Source organism: Arvicanthis niloticus, chromosome 5, assembly GCF_011762505.2.
Source record: "Arvicanthis niloticus isolate mArvNil1 chromosome 5, mArvNil1.pat.X, whole genome shotgun sequence".
Taxonomy (NCBI): Eukaryota; Metazoa; Chordata; class Mammalia; order Rodentia; family Muridae; genus Arvicanthis; species Arvicanthis niloticus.
The window spans coordinates 20907896-20926233 of NC_047662.1; the positions used below are offsets into that span (position 1 = coordinate 20907896).

The following is an 18338-nucleotide window of genomic DNA, read 5'->3' on the forward strand; positions in this document are numbered from 1 at the left end:
CCCTGTGTCTGTGGAGACCGTGATCCTGATCAGTGATCTTTGAGTCAGAGAAGGACGTGCCTGTTAGGCACTGGAGTATACAGTACTGGCTGAGATTTTTGGTTGCTGGCTTGTTCTGGATCACAACCAACTAAAGACCAGTCCAGGTCCCTGGGTTGAATTGAATGAGCGTTTGTCTCAGAGATAAAGCTGGTAGTAGGAGAAGGGTGGAAAGGGGGCCTGTGGCAGGAGTGGATGAAGGCCCTTGTTAGATCTCAAAAGAAGTCCAGCTTCTGTCATAATTGATGCATGGACAAGTCACCCATCCTGCCTGGCCCCTCCTTCAGTACACCAGCAGAGGCTCCATAACGTAGAAAATACTGAGGGGGCTCCAGGCTTCAGGGTGATGGGTACTGACGCAGGGCAGGGTGAGCCCAAGCTGCCCTCCACTGTAGCTGCTGGTCCAGAGCTTGGGGGACAGAATGGGTGTCTGAGGTTGGACCTTCATTTGGCTTCTTTCAGGCTCAGGCCCTGATGGAGCAGAAGAAATTAAGAGACATATCTTCTACTCTACCATTGACTGGAATGTGAGTGAATCTGGCCACTCTGTGCCTCTGTGATGGACACAGGGCGTGGGAGGGGGCATCTGCCAACCATGGCCTCAGGTGTGGGAGATAGAAGCCCTTAAAATGCCCTTGGAGGGGCAACTTCGTGCCCTTAAAGCCTGCTCTGCCTTGCTGTTATCCACTGGGCAACATAGCTTCTTCCTGCTGGGGCTACTAGCAGGCTGTGGGGACACCATGGTGATCAGAGCATATACCCCACCTTGTAGAAGCTCTACCGCCGTGAGATCAAGCCACCTTTCAAGCCAGCTGTGGCCCAGCCCGATGACACCTTCTACTTTGATACTGAGTTCACGTCACGCACACCCAGGGGTATGTTCCTGACCTGGCTTGTCTGTCTCAGGCTGGGTAGCAGATCTTTGGGAGAACCCTGGGATACAGAGGTGATCAAGGACTCTGGAAGCCCAGGTGTGTGGGTAGACAGGCAGTATCTGGCTCCGTGGGATTCATGCTTCATCCTGACTTCATACTACCTGACTACCTCCCTGGGCTTCTGTGGGCTTCTTTGTTTCCAGGTGAGGGACTGATGTGGGGGTGGTTTAGACCACAACAGGAAAGTCAGGACCCCTGCCCTGGGCATCTTCCAGCCCAGTGGGACGACTAAACACTTCAGGCCACCACTTGCATCAGGCATGAGGAATCTGACTTGGCAAACCTGTGATGGAGAGAGTCTGGCAGAGCAGAGGGGACAGTGCCCACAGGTTGGATGAGATAGGAATAGACTTGGCTTCTGACGCTAGGCCCCATTTGCTTGTGCAGAATTTTCAGAGAGTCACAGACCCACTTGTTCCCCAGTTGCTGTAGGACGCCAGTGAACCAGTGTTTGCAGCTTCCAGGAGGCCACTTGGGAATTGACATCCAGCCGCATACTGCCAGTGGGTGGGGAGTTGTGTGTTAGTTCTGAGGTGTCTTCTTAGAGGGTGATTATTCTCTCTGTAGCTTGCATACTATTATTGGCTGGAAGCTCATGGCTTCTTGGCTGTCTGTCTTCTTATTTATCTGGAATTCCACACCAGGTCCCTGCTCTGTGTCAGCCATAGTGAGAATGGGGGTATAGACAGACCTAGGACTGTGAACAAGACAGAACCATGTAGCTCAGGCTGTCAGAGGGAAGGAGATTTTAGAGGGTCAGAGAAGCAACATCAGGCAGCTTTCTCAGGGGGAGGGCATATAAGCTTTGAGTGATGGACAAGGGGTGGGTGTTCTAATCCAGGGGGAACAGTGAGTGTGGTGACGCCAAAACACTCTTGAGTGTGTGGAGTTCATTGGGACTGAGTTGCACAGGGGAGAAAAGAGGCTGAGGCCACGTGGATCTTACTGCCTGACTGGGCCATGGGGTGAGCTTTCCCCTGATAAGTGCAGAACACAGGCGGGCCCAGACTTCTTGGATGGAACTGTCCCTCTAGCGGTGCTGAGAATAGGCCTAAGAGGGGGACCGGAGGGGAGAGGCTAGAATGAAGCTAGGCCTGGCCCAAGCAGGAGGCTGGGTGTGGGGCTCCTACAGTCCTCGTGGGACAGGACTGGAACAGTCTAAGCATATAATAAGGCTATATTATGTTCGTTAATTGATTATTTGGAGTTTTTGAGACAGGATTTCTTTCTGTGGCTCAGGCTGGCTTAGGACTCTTCAGACTGACCTGGATCTGGAGCAGTCCTCCTGAGTCTGCCTCCTGAGGGCTGAGATGGTGGGCACAAGTGTCATCCACATTTACATATTCATTTAGTATGTGGATGAAAAATGAAGTCAGAGGAGACCATGACTCCCCTAAAACACAAAGGGGCTTTTGTTTTGTTTTGTATTGTATTGTTTTGTTTTTTGAGACAGGGTTTCTCTGTGTAGTCCTGGCTGTCCTAGAACTCACTCTGTAGACCAGGCTGGCCTCGAACTCAGAAATCCACCTGCCTCTGCCTCCCAAGTGCTGGGATTAAAGGCACATGCCACCACTGCTCGGCTACGGAGGGGATTTTTATTGTAGATACAGGGGAGAAGGCAAGCAGAGGGAAGAGTCCTGATGGAACATGGCTGGCAGATTAAACTGGACTGTGAGAGGGGAGGGGGAAGGAGAGCAAGAAAGGAACTGACAACCAGGAGGGGTAGCCTGGGCCAAGAGACCAGAGTAGCCAAAATAGCTGAGTATATAGGATCAGGCTAGAGGATGAGAAGCAAAAGCCTAGCTCTGGGGGGGAAAGCTTTAGGGTGGGAGGGGCTGGGTATGGAGCCCTGGGAAGAGCCACAGGTCCTGAGACTTGTCCCAGGTTTCTTTGAGACCTAACAGTAAATGTGTTTGTATTTCTTCATGGTGCTCGAAATCAAACCTACATTGTACATTGTAGGCATGTGCTATACCACTGAGCTGTAAGTGTTAACTGATAGGCAAGGGCCTTAATCATGCTCCCTCCAGAGCTGCCTGCTGAAGCAGGCCAGGATCCCAGCACTCCCCTTCCCGGACTGCAAGGCATCAAAGGGACCTCCTGACCCCCATCTCCTCTCCATGACAGATTCACCAGGCATCCCTCCCAGTGCTGGTGCCCATCAGCTGTTCCGTGGCTTCAGCTTTGTGGCCACTGGTCTGATGGAGGATGATGGCAAGCCTCGGGCCACTCAGGCCCCCCTGCACTCGGTGGTACAGGTAAGGGAGGTGGGCCCTGCTGCTGTTCGGTTGCCACAAACAACAACTGAGAACACAGGCTCTGGAGCTGGCAGGTCAAGCCTCTCTGGGACCCATACGACTTCCAGTCTCCTGGATCCTCACTGTTCTCGTGTGTAAACCCGCTAGTGAAACACAGTCCTTGATACCTGTCTCCCAGTGGCCCTGACTATATTGGCTAAAAACATCAGAGGTCATGGCCTGGGCTTGCCTTACAAGTTAACCAGGCTAGCGGGGCAGTGGTGGCACACGCCTTTAATCCCAGCACTTGGGAGGCAGAGGCAGGTGGATTTCTGAGTTTGAGACCAGCCTGGTCTACAGAGTGAGTTCCAGGACAGCCAGGGCTACACAGAGAAACCCTGTCTCTCGAAAAACAAACAAAAAAAACCAAAACAACAAAAAAAAAAAAACCAAGTTGACTAGACTCTAGAGACAACCAGCTCCTGTGCCTCAGTTTCCTCATCTGTAATGCTAGAATTTTCCTATGCAGAGGCTAATGAGTGATGTGAATGTGTCCATTGCAGAGTAAAAACGGGGGCTTAGAGAGGGCAGATTCTCGACCGAGGCCCACAGATCAGATGACACTTAGGCCTCGTGACTGTTTCTCTTTTTGCCACACCACCTCTACCGAGCTGAGGCCTGATGTTAGGGATAACCCCGGCACCATAGCACCCAGGGTCAGTCTGACTCATGTCTTCTGCAGCAACTCCACGGGAAGAACTTGGTTTTCAGTGATGGCTACATAGTAAAGGAGACAATCGGTGTGGGTTCCTACTCTGTGTGTAAACGCTGTGTCCACAAGGCCACCAACATGGAGTATGCTGTCAAGGTGAGCCTCTGAACTGTATCTTGGCTAAGGCTGCTGGGTTGAGGGTGAGGCCACTGTACCTGGGGTGATATGATGGGGAGGGTCTGTGGACAATGACAGGTGAATGGCTGGCTGGTTCTCCCTGGCCCTGTAGTAGACTCAGACTGTGGGTCTTGCCCCTGTGTCTTCAGGTCATCGACAAGAGCAAAAGAGATCCCTCAGAAGAGATTGAGATTCTTCTGCGGTATGGACAGCACCCCAACATCATCACCCTGAAAGATGTGAGTGGGAGAGGGGGTCCTCAAAGCCAAGTTGGGGCTGGGAATCCCAACTGTAGGATTTGACTGAGGGACCCCATGGTTTTGACCTTGGGGTCTCTTCCCAACACACGGGAGAGGAGGCAGGGGTCTCTGAGCCCTCCCTTGAGGACTCCAGCTTTCTCTGACTGTCACAGATGAGGCCAGCACCCACTGTCCAGCAAGGTGGGAACCCAGATGGGTGGTGGGTCAACAGGGCTACTGAAGTGTGTGGCAGAACCCAGCCCTGAGGGTCTCAGCCTGATGGCCAGGTCTCTGGCAGGTATATGATGACGGTAAGCACGTCTACCTGGTGACAGAGCTGATGAGGGGCGGGGAACTACTGGATAAGATCCTACGGCAGAAATTCTTCTCAGAGCGGGAGGCCAGCTTCGTCCTGCACACCATCAGCAAGACTGTGGAATACTTGCACTCTCAAGGGGTAAGTCTCCATTAGGGGGGTTGGAGGCGTCCAAGGTCATGACCTGGGCAAAATGCGAGAACTGGCTGGGCTCAGGAGTGACAATCAGAGGCTGTAAGAGGAAAGGAGAGATGAGGACATTTGTCCTGTACCTACTATGTGCAGCACACCAGGCCAAGTTTAATTTAAGATTAAAGTCTCCTTTGTTTTCTTTCATTGGGATTTCCACAAAATTCTGAATTAGATGTTTGATTGATTGAATGACTGTCAAGTTACTGGCACCTGATAGGTCTAAAGTCTGAAAGTTGGGGCACAACCGGAAGGAATTTGTTTGGAAGGTGTAGGGTGTTTGAGAGGGTGACCCAAGTGCTGAGAGACAGAGAGAGAGAGAGAGAGAGACAGAGAGACAGAGAGACAGAGAGACAGAGAGAGACAGAGACAGAGAGAGACAGAGACAGAGAGAGACAGAGAAGACAGAGAGACAGAGAAGACAGAGACACCAAAGAGCAGGGTGTGGCTTTCTTTGTTGATGTTGCCCTGGTGGGTGAGCTGAGTGGAGGGTTAAAGTTCCTTGTGGTTCTCTCTGGCTGAGGTGATGTTTGAGGGAGCATCAGATCAGTCAGTGAAGGGTTAAGAGTGATGGTAGCCTGGTGTCATGTGCCTTTAATCCTAGCACTCAGGAGGCAGAGGCAGACAAATCTCTTGAGTTTGAGGTTAGCCTGGTCTGACTAGTGAGACCTTATCTCCAAAGAGGAGAAAACGTATAGGAAGTCAGACATGGCTGCCCACCTGTAATCCCAGCACTTGAGAGGCCAAGGGAGAAGGAACATCACAGGTTGGAGGACAGCCTTGGGTATATGCCACCACCATGTCACAGAGGCACATGTATGTATGTATGTATGTATGTATGTATGTATGTATGTATGTGTGAGCTTGCATTTGTATAGGCAAGTATGTGGGCAGGTATGCATGCACGTGTGCCTTCGTGTAGAGGTCAGAGGTCGACATTGGATGCTGCTCTGTATATATTGAGGCTGGGTCTCTCATTGGTCCAGGACTGTGCCGACCAGCTAAGCAATTTATTTTGGGATCCCTGGCTCTGCTTCCTAAGTGTTAGGATTACAGGTAGCCTGCCCAGTCTGCCCAGTTGTTTACATGGATGCTAAAGATCTGAGCTGTGGTTCTCAAGGTGACATGGTGCCCTGTTTTGCTCTCTGTTGCTGTGATAAAACATACAACTAAAAGCAGCTGGGGGGGGAGGGGAGGGAAGGTTTATTTGGGTTATACTTCCCAGGTCACAGTCCAATTGAGGGAAATCAAGGCAGGGACTGAAGCAGAGACCTAGAGAAGTGCTGCTGACTGATTTGCTCATTGGGGGCTGTGGCTTGTTCAGCTTGCATCACACGCACACACAAACACACACACATTTGTTTTATGTGTGGGGGTGTTTTGCCTGCAAACATGTCTATACACATTTAGTTCCCTACTGCCTGCATTGGCCAGAAGAGGGCATTGCATTTCCTGGAAGTAGAATTCCAGACTGTTGTGAGCTGCCCCATGGGTATGGGTATCAAACCTCGGTCCTCTGGAAGAGCAGGCAGTGCTCTTAACTGCCGAGCCATCTCTCCAGCCGCAGCTTCCTTTCTTTTATATAACCCAGGGCTATGTGCCCAGAGGTGGTACAGCGGGCTACACAGAGAAATCTTGTCTCCCGAAACAAAACAAAAAATGGTATGTGCGTGTGAGCACAGGTGCACATTGGGGGCCAGAAGAGGGCAGGTGTGAGCCACCAGACATGGGGCTGGGAACCAGACTTGGTCCTCTGGAAGGGCAGCAAGTGCTCTTAACTGTCTCCTCAGCCCTGGTCTGGTTTGAAACTCTGCCTCAACAACAAGAACACGCCACGCAGTCATCTCTGAATAGCCATACCGAATGGTAGCTGACACTTGACTTGCATGCCTATAGCTAAGGAATTTTTGTTTTTGAGACAGGGCCTTATATAGCCTGGACCTTTAATTCTGGCATTCAAGAGGCAGGGGCAGACAAATCTCTGTGAGATCAAGGCCAAGTTGGCCTACTTATCAAGACCTTGTCTTCAAATGCATGTAACCTCATCTACCTAGGCCCTGTTTCTTAACTGAATTACAATTTGCATAAAGTACACCATTGTCATCTGCAGTGTGACACTTTGCTGTGGTGAGCCTCTTCTATGCATAAGAGATCAGTAGTTCCCTTGGAATATTTCAGGTTCTAAATCTCCTGATTCCTGGCAGCATGGTTGTGTCATGTTGTAACACACATCATGCCTGGGTTTCCTATAAGCTAAACCTGGTTGCAGCTCCTCCAGCCCTTGCAGTACCTTGCCTTGCCACTGGCTTCCATTCTACACACTTTAGTGCTTTAATGATCAGTGGGAGAAAGGGTGTTTGTTTGTTTGTTTGTTTGTTTGTTTTTCCATGTTGAAACTCCAACCCAAGTCCTCATCTATGCTGCGCACAAACTGCTTACAGCCAACTTCAGTTTCTGCCAGGGAGAGGGGGAAATGAGATTCAGAAAGACAGACCCAAATGAATCATGTAGAAGACTTAACAGGTTTTTATTTATATTATTGTTATGATTGTTTTTATTAGTTTGTTTTTCAAGATGGGGTTTCTCTGTGTAGCCCTGACTGTCCTGGAACTCACTCTATAGACCAGGCTGGCCTCGAACTCAGAGATCGATCTGCCTCTTGAGTGCTGAGATAAAAGGTGTGCTGTACCACACCCTGCTTTGTTTTTATTAGTTTTAAGATAAGGTCTTGTAATATAACCTATGCTAGCCTAAAACTTGCTATGTAGCCCAGGCTAGTCGTAAAGTCATCATGCAGCCTTGTCAGGCTGGCTTGGAACTTACAGAGATAAACCTGCCTCAACCTTCCCAGTGCTGGGATTATAGACATTGTATTATAGCTCCTGTAGTCAGCTGGAATACTCAGCTATTACAGACCACTGAACTGCAAGAGATTCTAGTTTTCTTGGTTTTTAGCTGACTATATCCATACAGGAAGAACTAGAAAGGGGGCTTATCGTGACCATGTCTAACCATTGGCATCCAGTTCCATGTTTTAGTGACAGGGTGGGAGTAGGGGCGTCACGATGTCCTCTGCTCATACCTAGGGCTAAAGCCTCGTAGACTCTGAGCTAGTTCTGTAGAATAGTTGGGCTTTCCTCTGTACTTCAGAATGGGTTCTTTCACGGGACCATTTGGCGATATGGTCTGTGTTGGCCATTCTGCTACAAAGCAATGAAGTAGGTCTGGGGCTGGGGGAGGTGGCCAGAATCACTTGTCAGCTCAGTGGGATATTGTACTTGATCCTGCATGGCATCCACAGACACAGCCTCATGTTGCCCCAATTACTCAAGCCAGATGGGAGTCACCCCATCTCCTCACTGGGAAGACCCTCATGTGAGGATTTATCTTTTCAAAGTGTTTGAATCAATTATTTTGCTAAATTTAGCAAAAATGTCAGTGTTAGATTATTTATAACTTATTAAGGGAATTCTTACACATTTGTTTACCTAACAATTTAGTGTGTGTGCATGTGTGGAGGTCAGAGGACAACTTGTGGAAGACAATTAATCCATTTTTGACATGTGGGGATCGAACTCAGGTGGTCAGACTTGGCTACATGGGCCTTTGCCAACTGAGGCCTCTCAGAGGCCCAGAATCCTTTTATAAGAGGGAACTTTTTACCTCATAACCAAAGCTTCAGTTTGGTTGCCACATGGGTTTTGAATGGTTTAGATTTGAAGTGGCTTTGGTTTCATGTGGTCAATGCACGCAGACTAATATTTAACCGTGTCAGATCAGAGTGTTAATGTTTCCTCCTGTCTTGTTAATACTGGTTAAAGATCCCCCTTAACAGCTTTGGCTCAATTGTAAAGTGCTTGCCTGGTGTGCTGGAGGCCCTGGGTTCCATCCACAGTACTACACACACACACACACACACACACACACACACACACACACACACACATACACACACACAAACATGCACACAAATGCACATGTTGGCACATGACTGTAACCCCAGCTCTCAGGAGGCTGAGACAGGAGGATCACGAATTTGAGGGCAGTCTGGGCTGCTCTGTAGTGGGGCGGCCTGGGCTATAAAAAGACCTTGTCTCAAAAACCAAAAAGGATGGCTTCATTACATGCCTTTAATCCTAACACTCAGGAGGCAGAGACAGGTTCAAGGCCAGCCCGTTCTACAAAGCGAGTTCTAAGACAGCCGGGGGTAGAAGACAGCAAAGCCGAGCTAGTGAATTATCAGTGGGGAACCTGAAGTTTAGAGCAGGCAACTGATTCCCAGAATAAGAGTCTCCGAAAGCACCAGGCTCCTTGAAGACAGCCACATTTGGGAGACAGTCTCTTTCCCAAAGCCAGTTTATAGGTCACCAGTGTTCCATTTCTGGCCTTTTCCAGATTCTAGGGGCTGCTGGTGCAAACATAGGTACTCTTTTCTTTACCATCACTCCCACTCTCCCTTTCTTTTTTTTTTTTTTTTTTCTTTTTCTTTTCTTTTTTTTTTTTTTTTTGAGGTGTTTGTTTGCAGGGGCTGTCTGGGTTGATTTGGTGTCTGAAGCTGAGAATCCACAGAAACTGAAAGAAAGGATTGACAAGGGGCCAGATCCAGGACACCTGTTTGTTTGAATAGCATTTGTTTATTGAAATGTCTCATAAACACAACGTGACGCACAGGTCACAGTGCCGGTCGGTCAGCCGTCTCCTAGCAGTGAACACAGTGAACACACACAGTGAACACGCCCATTCGAGCTCTGACATCAATGCACAAAGCCTTGCCCATCTCCCGGCACAGCCTGCTCACTTCTCTTTTCTTCTTGATCGTTTTTGTTGTAGTTTTGTTGGTGGGTTTTGGTTTGGGGGTTGTTTTTGTTTGTGTGTTTGTTTGTTTGTTTGTTTGGTGTGAAGTAGGAAAAAGCCTGACTGTACCCAGGCTGAGGGTACTGGGATGGCAGGCTTGTGTGGCCTTCCCTACTGTCCCTGTCATTGAGATTCATTCACCTTGCTGTGGGCTGCAGTTTCTCCTGCCGGATTGAGTTCACAGCATGGATTGTCCGGGGAACTTCCCTCACCTGTTAATAGACACTGGGTGGTTGCTGGGTATTTACTGCCACAGATGATGCTGCTATGACAAGCCAGGACTATGTTTGTAACTTTTGTTTTGTTCTTTTGTTTGTTTGTTACTACTTTACCCAGACAAGATTTCTCTGTGTAGCCCTGGCTGTCCTGGAACTCACTTTGTAGACCAGGCTAGACTCAACTGAGTGCTGGGATTAAAGGCCTGTACCACTGACTTTTTTTTTTAAGGGTGTGTGTGTGTGTGTGTGTGTGTGTGTGTGTGTGTAAGCCGAGGAAGCAGAGTCCAGTTGAGCGTTGTCCTCTCCCTCTGGCCGAATTCCTTCCAGGAAGTGTTTCTCCTTGAATTTTGGGCTTGTATTTTCTCAGCTAGACTGGAAGCCAGGAAACCCTAGCCTTATCCCCATCAAAACTGGGTTTTCATCTGAAACTGCTGTGGGGTTACCATGACAAACACCCACCATTGTCCCAAGCTCTGAGTTAAACATCCCAGGCCTTCCCTGTGTCCCTGGACCCTGAGCATATTTTACAGGCGAGAGAGCTTAAAACAGAGGGGCAGGTCACACACAGCTGTGGAGGGTGAGGCCAGGCTTCTCTTCCCTCACCTGCAGAAGGCTTTTGTTCTGAGGCCGATGTGGGAAGGTTTGCTGAGGTTGGCTGCCTTTAAAAACACAGGGCCTGAGTTGCTACGTGGTGACTGTCACCTCATTCACCAGAGCCGTGTTTAGTCTGGTTGCTGTGGTTCCCACTCACGCTTCCCAGCCTGCTGTGATTTTCTGTGACAGTGTGCACACCTGGTGGCCAGGCAGCACTGACTGTAGCTTTTCTGAGTGTGCCCCGCCTCACTCTTCTTTAGCTGTAGCAAGACAGGCTTGTTCCTGTCAGAGAATTACTCATTTCTTTACATTGCTAAGGCAGGGTCAGATTACAAACTTCCCTAATGTCTGTTCCCCAAATGTATCCTTTGTGCCACAGTAAATTGGGAAGGTCCCTAAATGGCAATCAGGGCTGAGTTCAAGTCCTGCTCCTGTTTTTCACAAGTCAGGGTTTCTCTCAGGGTCTCCGTTTTTCCTCCGTAAAATGCCACCTGCCTACTTACTGAGGTGTGGTGAGTGGCCCCAGTGTCATCATGATTATGAAGTGACGTTTTGAGAAGTCCTATTTATTATACGTGTCTGTGAGACTATATGTGCATGTGAGGGGAGTGCATACCTGTGTGTACCTCTGGCGGCCACAGCAGGGTGTCAAGTGTCCTGTTACTAGACACTGGCTCTGTTGAGGCAGGGTCTTTCTCTCAGCCTGGAGCTCACATTTTCTTGGCTAGGTTGAAAGGCAGGAAGCAATCAGCAATCCTCCCGTCTCTGCCTGCCCGCCCCACTTGGAGGTGAGGTTATAAGTACAGCATACCAGTTCCTTCTGTAGGTTCTGGGGTGTTCAAATTCTGCTCTAATCTTCATGATAACTTAGCCAAGATTTTTTTTTTTTTTTTTTTTTTTTTTTTTTTTTTTTTTGGTGAGGGGGGGTTGGGTGGAGTTGTTCAAGACAGGGTTTCTCTGTGTAGTCCTGGCTGTCCTGGAACTCCCTCTGTAGACCAGGCTGACCTCAAACTTACCTGCCTCTGCCTCCTGAGTTGAGTGCTGCCTCGCTCAGCCAGGGTTCCTAACTGCCAGACCACCTTTCTAGCTGTGCTTTTGTTGGCTAGGTAGTTAGTTGGTTTGTTGACAAGAACCGTGTATCTCAGGCTGCCCTCTCTCTCACTTACCACAGGCTGGCCTCTCACCACAGGCTGACCTCTCACTTACCACATAATCATGGGTGAATTTGAACTTCTGATCCTCCTGCAAGGACACTATAACACTGAGCTACCCAGTCCCTCCATTTTTTTCTTAACATTTTTTCACGAGAGAGAGAGCGAGAGAGAGAGAGAGAGAGAGAGAGAGAGAGAGAGAGAGAGAGATTGATTATGTGTATCTGTATGTGTGTATTTGTGTGTATGTGTTTATTTGTGTGTGTGTGTGTGTGTATGTTTGTGTGTGTGTTTGTATATGTGTGTTGTATGTATTGTGTGTGTATGCATGCACATGTGCACTTGTGCTGTGGCACATGCATGCGGAAGTCAGGAAACGGTGTAGGTTCTCTCCTTTAACCGTGCAGAGTCTGTTGATCAAGCCCAGGCATCAGACTTGACTGTGAGCGCTTCTCCCTCCTCAGGCATCTCACCGACCCCTTGCCAGAGGGTACTCCCTCAGTCAGCTGCAGAATCTAGAGGCAGATGATGGCTTTGGGGACAGGATTCCTGACAGGAGAGCAGCTGAGAGGGGCTGGGCTCGGGTGTTTTAATGGTAAAACCCACGGCATTGGGGGGTGGGGTGATTGAGAGGTATAAGGAAAGAAATCTTTACAAAGGAAAAAGAAGGAGGGGAAGGGGGGGCTGGAGAAACAGCTTAGCGGTTAAGAGCACTGGCTGACCTTCCAGAGGTCCTGAGTTCAATTCCCAGCAACCACATGGTGGCTCATGTCTGTAATGGGATCCAATGACCTCTTCTGGTGTGTCTGAAGACAGTGACAGTGTACTCATATACATAAATATATAAATAAATCTTAAGTGGGGGGAGGACCCATACTGCAGGGGCGGGATCCACCCTAGAAGAGAGTGGGTGATGGGCAAGTCAGAGAGAGAAAGTGGGGAGGGCTTACTGCTGCTGGCATCTTCACAGAGATTTCAAAAAGGCAGTGCAGAGCTGGTGAGATGGTTCCGCTTGCACAGGTGCTTTCTGGCGAGCCAGACAACCCGGATGTAGTCCCCTGGACCCACACAGTGGAAGGAAAGTATCGACTCTCAAGTTGTATGCCCTGGCATCTGCACACACAGTTTTTTTGTTTTTTTTGTTTTTTTAAGGCATTTTACCAACATATACCAACATAGGGCCCTATTTCAATACCTTCCCCTCTTCTAGAGGCCTGGGCCTTTCTTTGTCTGTGTGCCCGTCTGTGTTACTTTCTCAGCTCTGACAGTTGCCATGGGTCACTACTACCACACCATATACCGACCCCAGCCCTCTGCCCCTAGGTCGTCCACAGGGATCTCAAACCCAGTAACATCCTGTATGTGGATGAGTCTGGGAACCCCGAGTGCTTGCGCATCTGTGACTTCGGCTTTGCCAAGCAGCTGCGGGCTGAGAACGGGCTCCTCATGACACCTTGCTACACAGCCAACTTTGTGGCACCTGAGGTAAGTAGAGGCCCTGTGGCTGCTCTCGGACACCCCGTACTGTCCAGCCCTTGGACCCAGGTTCCAAGGGAAGACATATAGTCTATGGCCCTGACTCTTCTCTACCCTATGGGAAATGTTTGATGTTTCCTATGCCCCTCAGCCTGACCACCCTCCCCTGCCTCCTGCCAGGTGTTAAAGCGTCAGGGCTACGATGAAGGCTGTGACATATGGAGCCTGGGCATTCTGCTGTACACGATGCTGGCAGGGTGAGTGTGACAGCTGGGTCCCTGACCCTGCCTTTGGGAGCTTCCAACCTTCTAACCTAACCCCCTAGTGCCAGGATGGAGGCCAGAGGCTAAAGCTGAATTTGAGACCTCTCTCTAGATACACTCCATTTGCCAATGGCCCCAGTGACACACCAGAGGAGATCCTCACCCGGATCGGTAGCGGGAGGTTCACCCTCAGTGGGGGAAACTGGAACACGGTCTCAGAGACAGCCAAGGTGAGTCTTTGAGGCCTGGAGGGCGGAGCTGGGCTGATATCAGCACCTTTTCACAATTCTCAGACAGGTCTCCTACAGCCTCCCTCCCTCTCCCAAGTAGAATGTTCCAGAAATCCCTGTTGCGGTATTACCCCAGGTAGAGATTCCGAGACACGGGCCCCTCCCCTGTTTGTCTGGATAACTTCACTGCCCCTTATGTGTTCTAGGCCCTAAGGGATGCAGAGGGCTGCCTAATCCGTCTCTCTCCACACAGAGAGTTGGTGTGGTAGAAAACACACCGGCCCTTTGCCGCTAGCTCTCCGGCCAAGTGTGTGGGCATCTCTCCGAGCCCTGTGGGATGCTGGCCCAAACAAAACTGGGCTTGAACTTTCAATATTGGGACATTTCTATTCATCTAGAATGCCTCCTAGTACAGTTGAACCCTTGGTGACTAGCACCCCACCTGTACTGGGTGTTGTCACCTCTGTTTCTCAGAGGGGAAACTGAGGCACTTAAGTAACAACTTGTCCAGGACACTCAGGCTGGTGAAGGGAAGAGCTAAGTTGAGGGGTTTTATTTATTTGAGGTTCTGTTACTGTTTCAGGGTTTGTTTGGTTTTGGGTTTTTTGTTGTTGTTGTTGGTTGTGTTTTGTTTTGTTGTTTGTTTGTTTTTTCTGTCTGACTGTGTAACCTAGGCTATCCTAGACTTGGCCTATAGACCAGTCTGGCATTAAATTCACCAGCATTCACCCTCCTCTGGCTCCTCAGGACTGGGTTTAAAGGTGTACACCACCACAGCCAGCATTGTTTTTATTTTTTATGGTGTGTGTGTGGGGGGGGGGGTACATGTGAATGCAGGTGACCTCAGAGGCCAGAAGACATGGGACCCCTGAAGCTGGTGTTACCTCTGGGTGAGCCTCCTACAGGAGTGCTGGGGTTGGCCGGTGCTGGTGCACATCTTTAATCCCAGTACCCAGGAGGCAGAGGCAGGCAGATTTCTGAGTTCTGGTTTCAGCCTGGTCTACAGAGCGAGTTCCAGGACAGTTAGGGCTGCACAAAGAAACCCTGTCTGGAAAAAAAAAAAAATTAGAGTGCCAAAAACTGAACTCTGGTCTTCTGGGAGAGCTGTAAGCACTGAGTTTGGTTTGGTCTTACTTTGAAGATAACATCTTTCCCAGCCTTGGCTGGCCTTCAAGGCGTGTGCAGCTGAGGCTGATTTTGAACTTGTGACGCCCCTGGCTCTGCCTCCCAAGTGCTGGTATTAAATACCTGGCAGGATTTTTCATGGATTTCTCTTTTCACTTTTGTCCTTTATTATGCCAGATATGGAGCCCTGCCCTTCGTGCATGCCAGGCCAGCTCTCAGACTCTTAGCTACATCCCCACCCCAAGGAGAGTCAAATTTAAGCCTCATCTGTCTGCATGCCCCCTCCCTGCCCCCAGTCTCCAGGCAGTCGCCACCTTTCCTCATGGCTTTTCTGAAGGAGAAAGGGAATGATATCCCCCATATCCTGAAGCAGCAAGGAGGAAAGAAAGAGACCCTGGGATAGGGTGGGGGAGGGGGCTTTGTTGTATAAAGAACAGGCTGTAAGGGCTCAGGCTGGACAGGGTTGGCCTTCCAGTCATTGGGGCACAGTTCTCTGCTCCCTCGTGCCCCACCCATCACCTCCTTGTCCATATGTCTCCAGGACTTGGTATCTAAGATGCTGCATGTGGACCCCCACCAGCGTCTCACAGCCAAGCAGGTCCTACAACACCCGTGGATCACCCAGAAAGACAAGCTTCCCCAGAGTCAGTTGTCACACCAAGACCTGCAGCTTGTGAAGGTAGGCATGATCACCTGGGGCTGCCAAATGATCAGCGACCCCTGGGGTCCGGGTGGGGGTTGATCTCAGACCAGTGGGTTATGGCAGAGACTTAAAGTGACAGAACCAGGCAGTTCTGTGTCTGCCCAGAACCAGGGGATGTAGCAAAAGACATATCCCTGCCCATTCTTGTGTCCGAGGAAAACCTGTAGCCATGAAGCAGCACCAAGGCTAGGAACACTGGGCTGGATGTGCTGGGGGACCTCGGGAGGGGTGGGCCAGACCCTGGGGTACACGTGTTATGATGCCCACTACCCACCCTCCTTCATGGTCTGATCTACCTTTTCTCTCTTAGGGGGCCATGGCAGCTACATATTCTGCACTCAATAGCTCCAAACCCACCCCCCAGCTCAAGCCAATTGAGTCTTCTATCCTTGCCCAGCGGCGGGTGAGGAAGCTGCCATCCACCACCCTGTGAACCAAGTGCAGACAAACTCCTTGGGGGGCAGAGTCCTTCCCAGAGGGAGCAAGCCTGAGTCCCAGGACCAAGCAGAATGGAGTCCTGAAGGAAGTGACCAGCCCAGCTCACCTATGAGGGTGTGAAGTGCCTTCCTCCCCGGACCGCCTCTGCTGGCCTCAGGCTCCGTCGTGTGAAATCCACTCACTGTACAAACTATTTTTTAAGGAAAAGAAAAATGGCATCATCTACCATGAATTTTTTACAAGACCCATTTGCCTTCTTGGCCATCGCAGTCCCAGGAGGAACACTCATGTGTGGCCGAGACTCCTCCCCTCTGTTGGCCTTGGAGCCATTTGCACACCCCTCCAAGCTGCCCAGCATTGCCTCTCAGAGTCGTCTACTGGCTCCTCAGCAGAACTTGGTCCCCAGCCGTCTCCTTTTCCGTTCTGTTCTGGGGTTCTAGAACCACCTTCTGCTAGAGCCAAAGACCCCACCCTGTCAGCTCTTGGCTGCAGGCACCAGCATCCACAATGCGAATCCACTGTGGACCCCTGCGGTCGGATCAGACAACCCCGTGGAGAGGAGGCAGAGAGCACTTTTTGGGAGACTTCTTGTCTGCCACTGGACAGAGTTCACAGGAGACCAGGGAGGTGGTCCACGGGGGATGAGGGCTTTTTCATTTCCTCCTCAGCTGGTAACTCAGGGTTCATCTGTCCAAGGCCTTTCTAATAAACTTACAATCCAGTCAAAGCACCTGCTCTTTCGCTCTTTGTCCTCCTTGAAGACTTTGGCAGTGACAGGAAACAGACCAGGGACAGGTTAGCCCACTTGCATGGAGCACACGTCATTTGAGGGGCATGTGAGAATCCCTCTGTTCTGTGCACATGCTCCTATGAGGGATCCCATCAGGGTAAACACTAATAAACACTAATGACATTAGTGACCAGCAACAGTTGCTGGCCCTTTGGGATAAACATCCAACCCTGGGCCTTAAACACTCCAGACAGGTCCTCTGCCACCGTCCTCCCTCCTTTCCTCTGTGTGGTACTCACAATTGAACTTGGGACCCCACACAGTGCTGTGACACTAAACTAAGCCCCTGTCTCATTTAATCTTAACCCTGTCAAGCAGACACTCCATTTTATGGATGGAAAACAGGCTCAAAGAGAGAACAACATTTCTCATGCAGCACACAGTAGGTGTTTTCCATTGGGCCAGGTAGAAAATAAGGTCCTGGATCTTACTCCATAGAGAGGAAATGACAGTTAACAACCCAAAGTCATCAGGAGATAAAGACATGCAGAGAATCAGAATAGGGTAAGGAGGTAGGCCGCAGTGGAGAGCGACCCAGAACTGAGGGCTAAGTGGTAAGAAACAACCATTAGGACAGACTCAAAGACGGCTGCAGACTAGAGGACTAGAGAAATGGCTCGTCTAGTGCTTAGCTGATAATGTCCTCAGAACTGGGAGTTTATGCACGATGATGCTGGGAAGGAACTGGCACTTTGCAGGCCAGACTTGAGCGTTGTGAACAGTACAAGCTCTTAAAAGGATTCAGGGCAGCGGTTCTCAACCATCCTAGTGCTGGAACCCCTTAACACAGTTCCTCATGTTGTGCAACCCCAACCATAAGATGAGTTCCATTGCTGCTCTGTAATTTTACTACTGTTATAAATCATAAATGTCTGTTTTGTGATAATCTTAGGTGACCCCTGTGTTCCAGGGGTTGTGACCCACTGACTGAGAACTGCTGGTTTAGGGGCTAGGCATGTCGTTCAGAGATACAGGCTCTGTTTTTATTCCCCACACCATATATGACGTGATTGTAACATGGTCTCTCTCTCCCCAGCCCCTTCCCACTCTAGCCTAGGCTGGTCTCAAACACAATACTTCTGCCTCAGCCTTCTAACAGGAAATGAAGAATCACTGACCTATTTTTATGGTGGTGCCTGTAGAGTAAGCCACATGGAAAATGAGAAACACGGGCTCCAGCCCTGGGCCACTAATACTATTTAAAGTCACTGACTGCTGTAGACTGCATTGACTGGAAGAAGGAGCAAGACAGAAAAACAGCATGATCAGGTCAGAGCTGAAGTGGTTTGAGCAGGCTGGGGAGAGAGATGGGAGGGAGTGGACAGGACATGCTTTGGGGGTAGGCAATACTTGCAGTTTTGGAGAATAGATAAGAGATTCAAGAATAGCTTATGATGCCGGGCAGTGGTGGCGCCTTTAATCCCAGCACTTGGGAGGCAGAGGCAGGCGGATTTCTGAGTTCAAGGCCAGCCTGGTCTACAGAGTGAGTTCCAGGTTAGCCAGGGCTACACAGAGAAACCCTGTCTCAAAAAAAAAAAAAAAGAAAAAAAAAAGAATAGCTTATGGCCAGCCAGACTTTACTGAACTTGCCTTTAATTTCAGCACTCTGGAGGCAAACACAGGTAGATCTCTATAAGTTCGAGGCCAGCCTG

General features: G+C 49.8%; 1 protein-coding gene across 3 annotated transcripts in view; it reads left to right on the forward strand.

Moving 5' to 3' along the window:
* Nucleotides 1-16626, forward strand: part of Rps6ka1 (ribosomal protein S6 kinase A1) — a 39261-nt gene extending 22635 nt beyond the window's left edge. For all 3 annotated transcript variants that reach the window (XM_034503108.2, XM_076934015.1, XM_076934013.1), the window contains 11 exons: nucleotides 502-566; nucleotides 812-914; nucleotides 3102-3232; nucleotides 3954-4079; nucleotides 4250-4339; nucleotides 4638-4796; nucleotides 12985-13146; nucleotides 13318-13394; nucleotides 13513-13630; nucleotides 15297-15434; nucleotides 15769-16626. In XM_034503108.2, coding sequence (XP_034358999.1) covers nucleotides 502-566; nucleotides 812-914; nucleotides 3102-3232; nucleotides 3954-4079; nucleotides 4250-4339; nucleotides 4638-4796; nucleotides 12985-13146; nucleotides 13318-13394; nucleotides 13513-13630; nucleotides 15297-15434; nucleotides 15769-15891 — 1292 coding nt within the window. In that variant the 3' untranslated portion in view covers nucleotides 15892-16626. The remainder of the gene's footprint in view (nucleotides 1-501; nucleotides 567-811; nucleotides 915-3101; nucleotides 3233-3953; nucleotides 4080-4249; nucleotides 4340-4637; nucleotides 4797-12984; nucleotides 13147-13317; nucleotides 13395-13512; nucleotides 13631-15296; nucleotides 15435-15768) is intronic.
* The last annotated feature ends 1712 nt before the right edge of the window (nucleotides 16627-18338 follow it).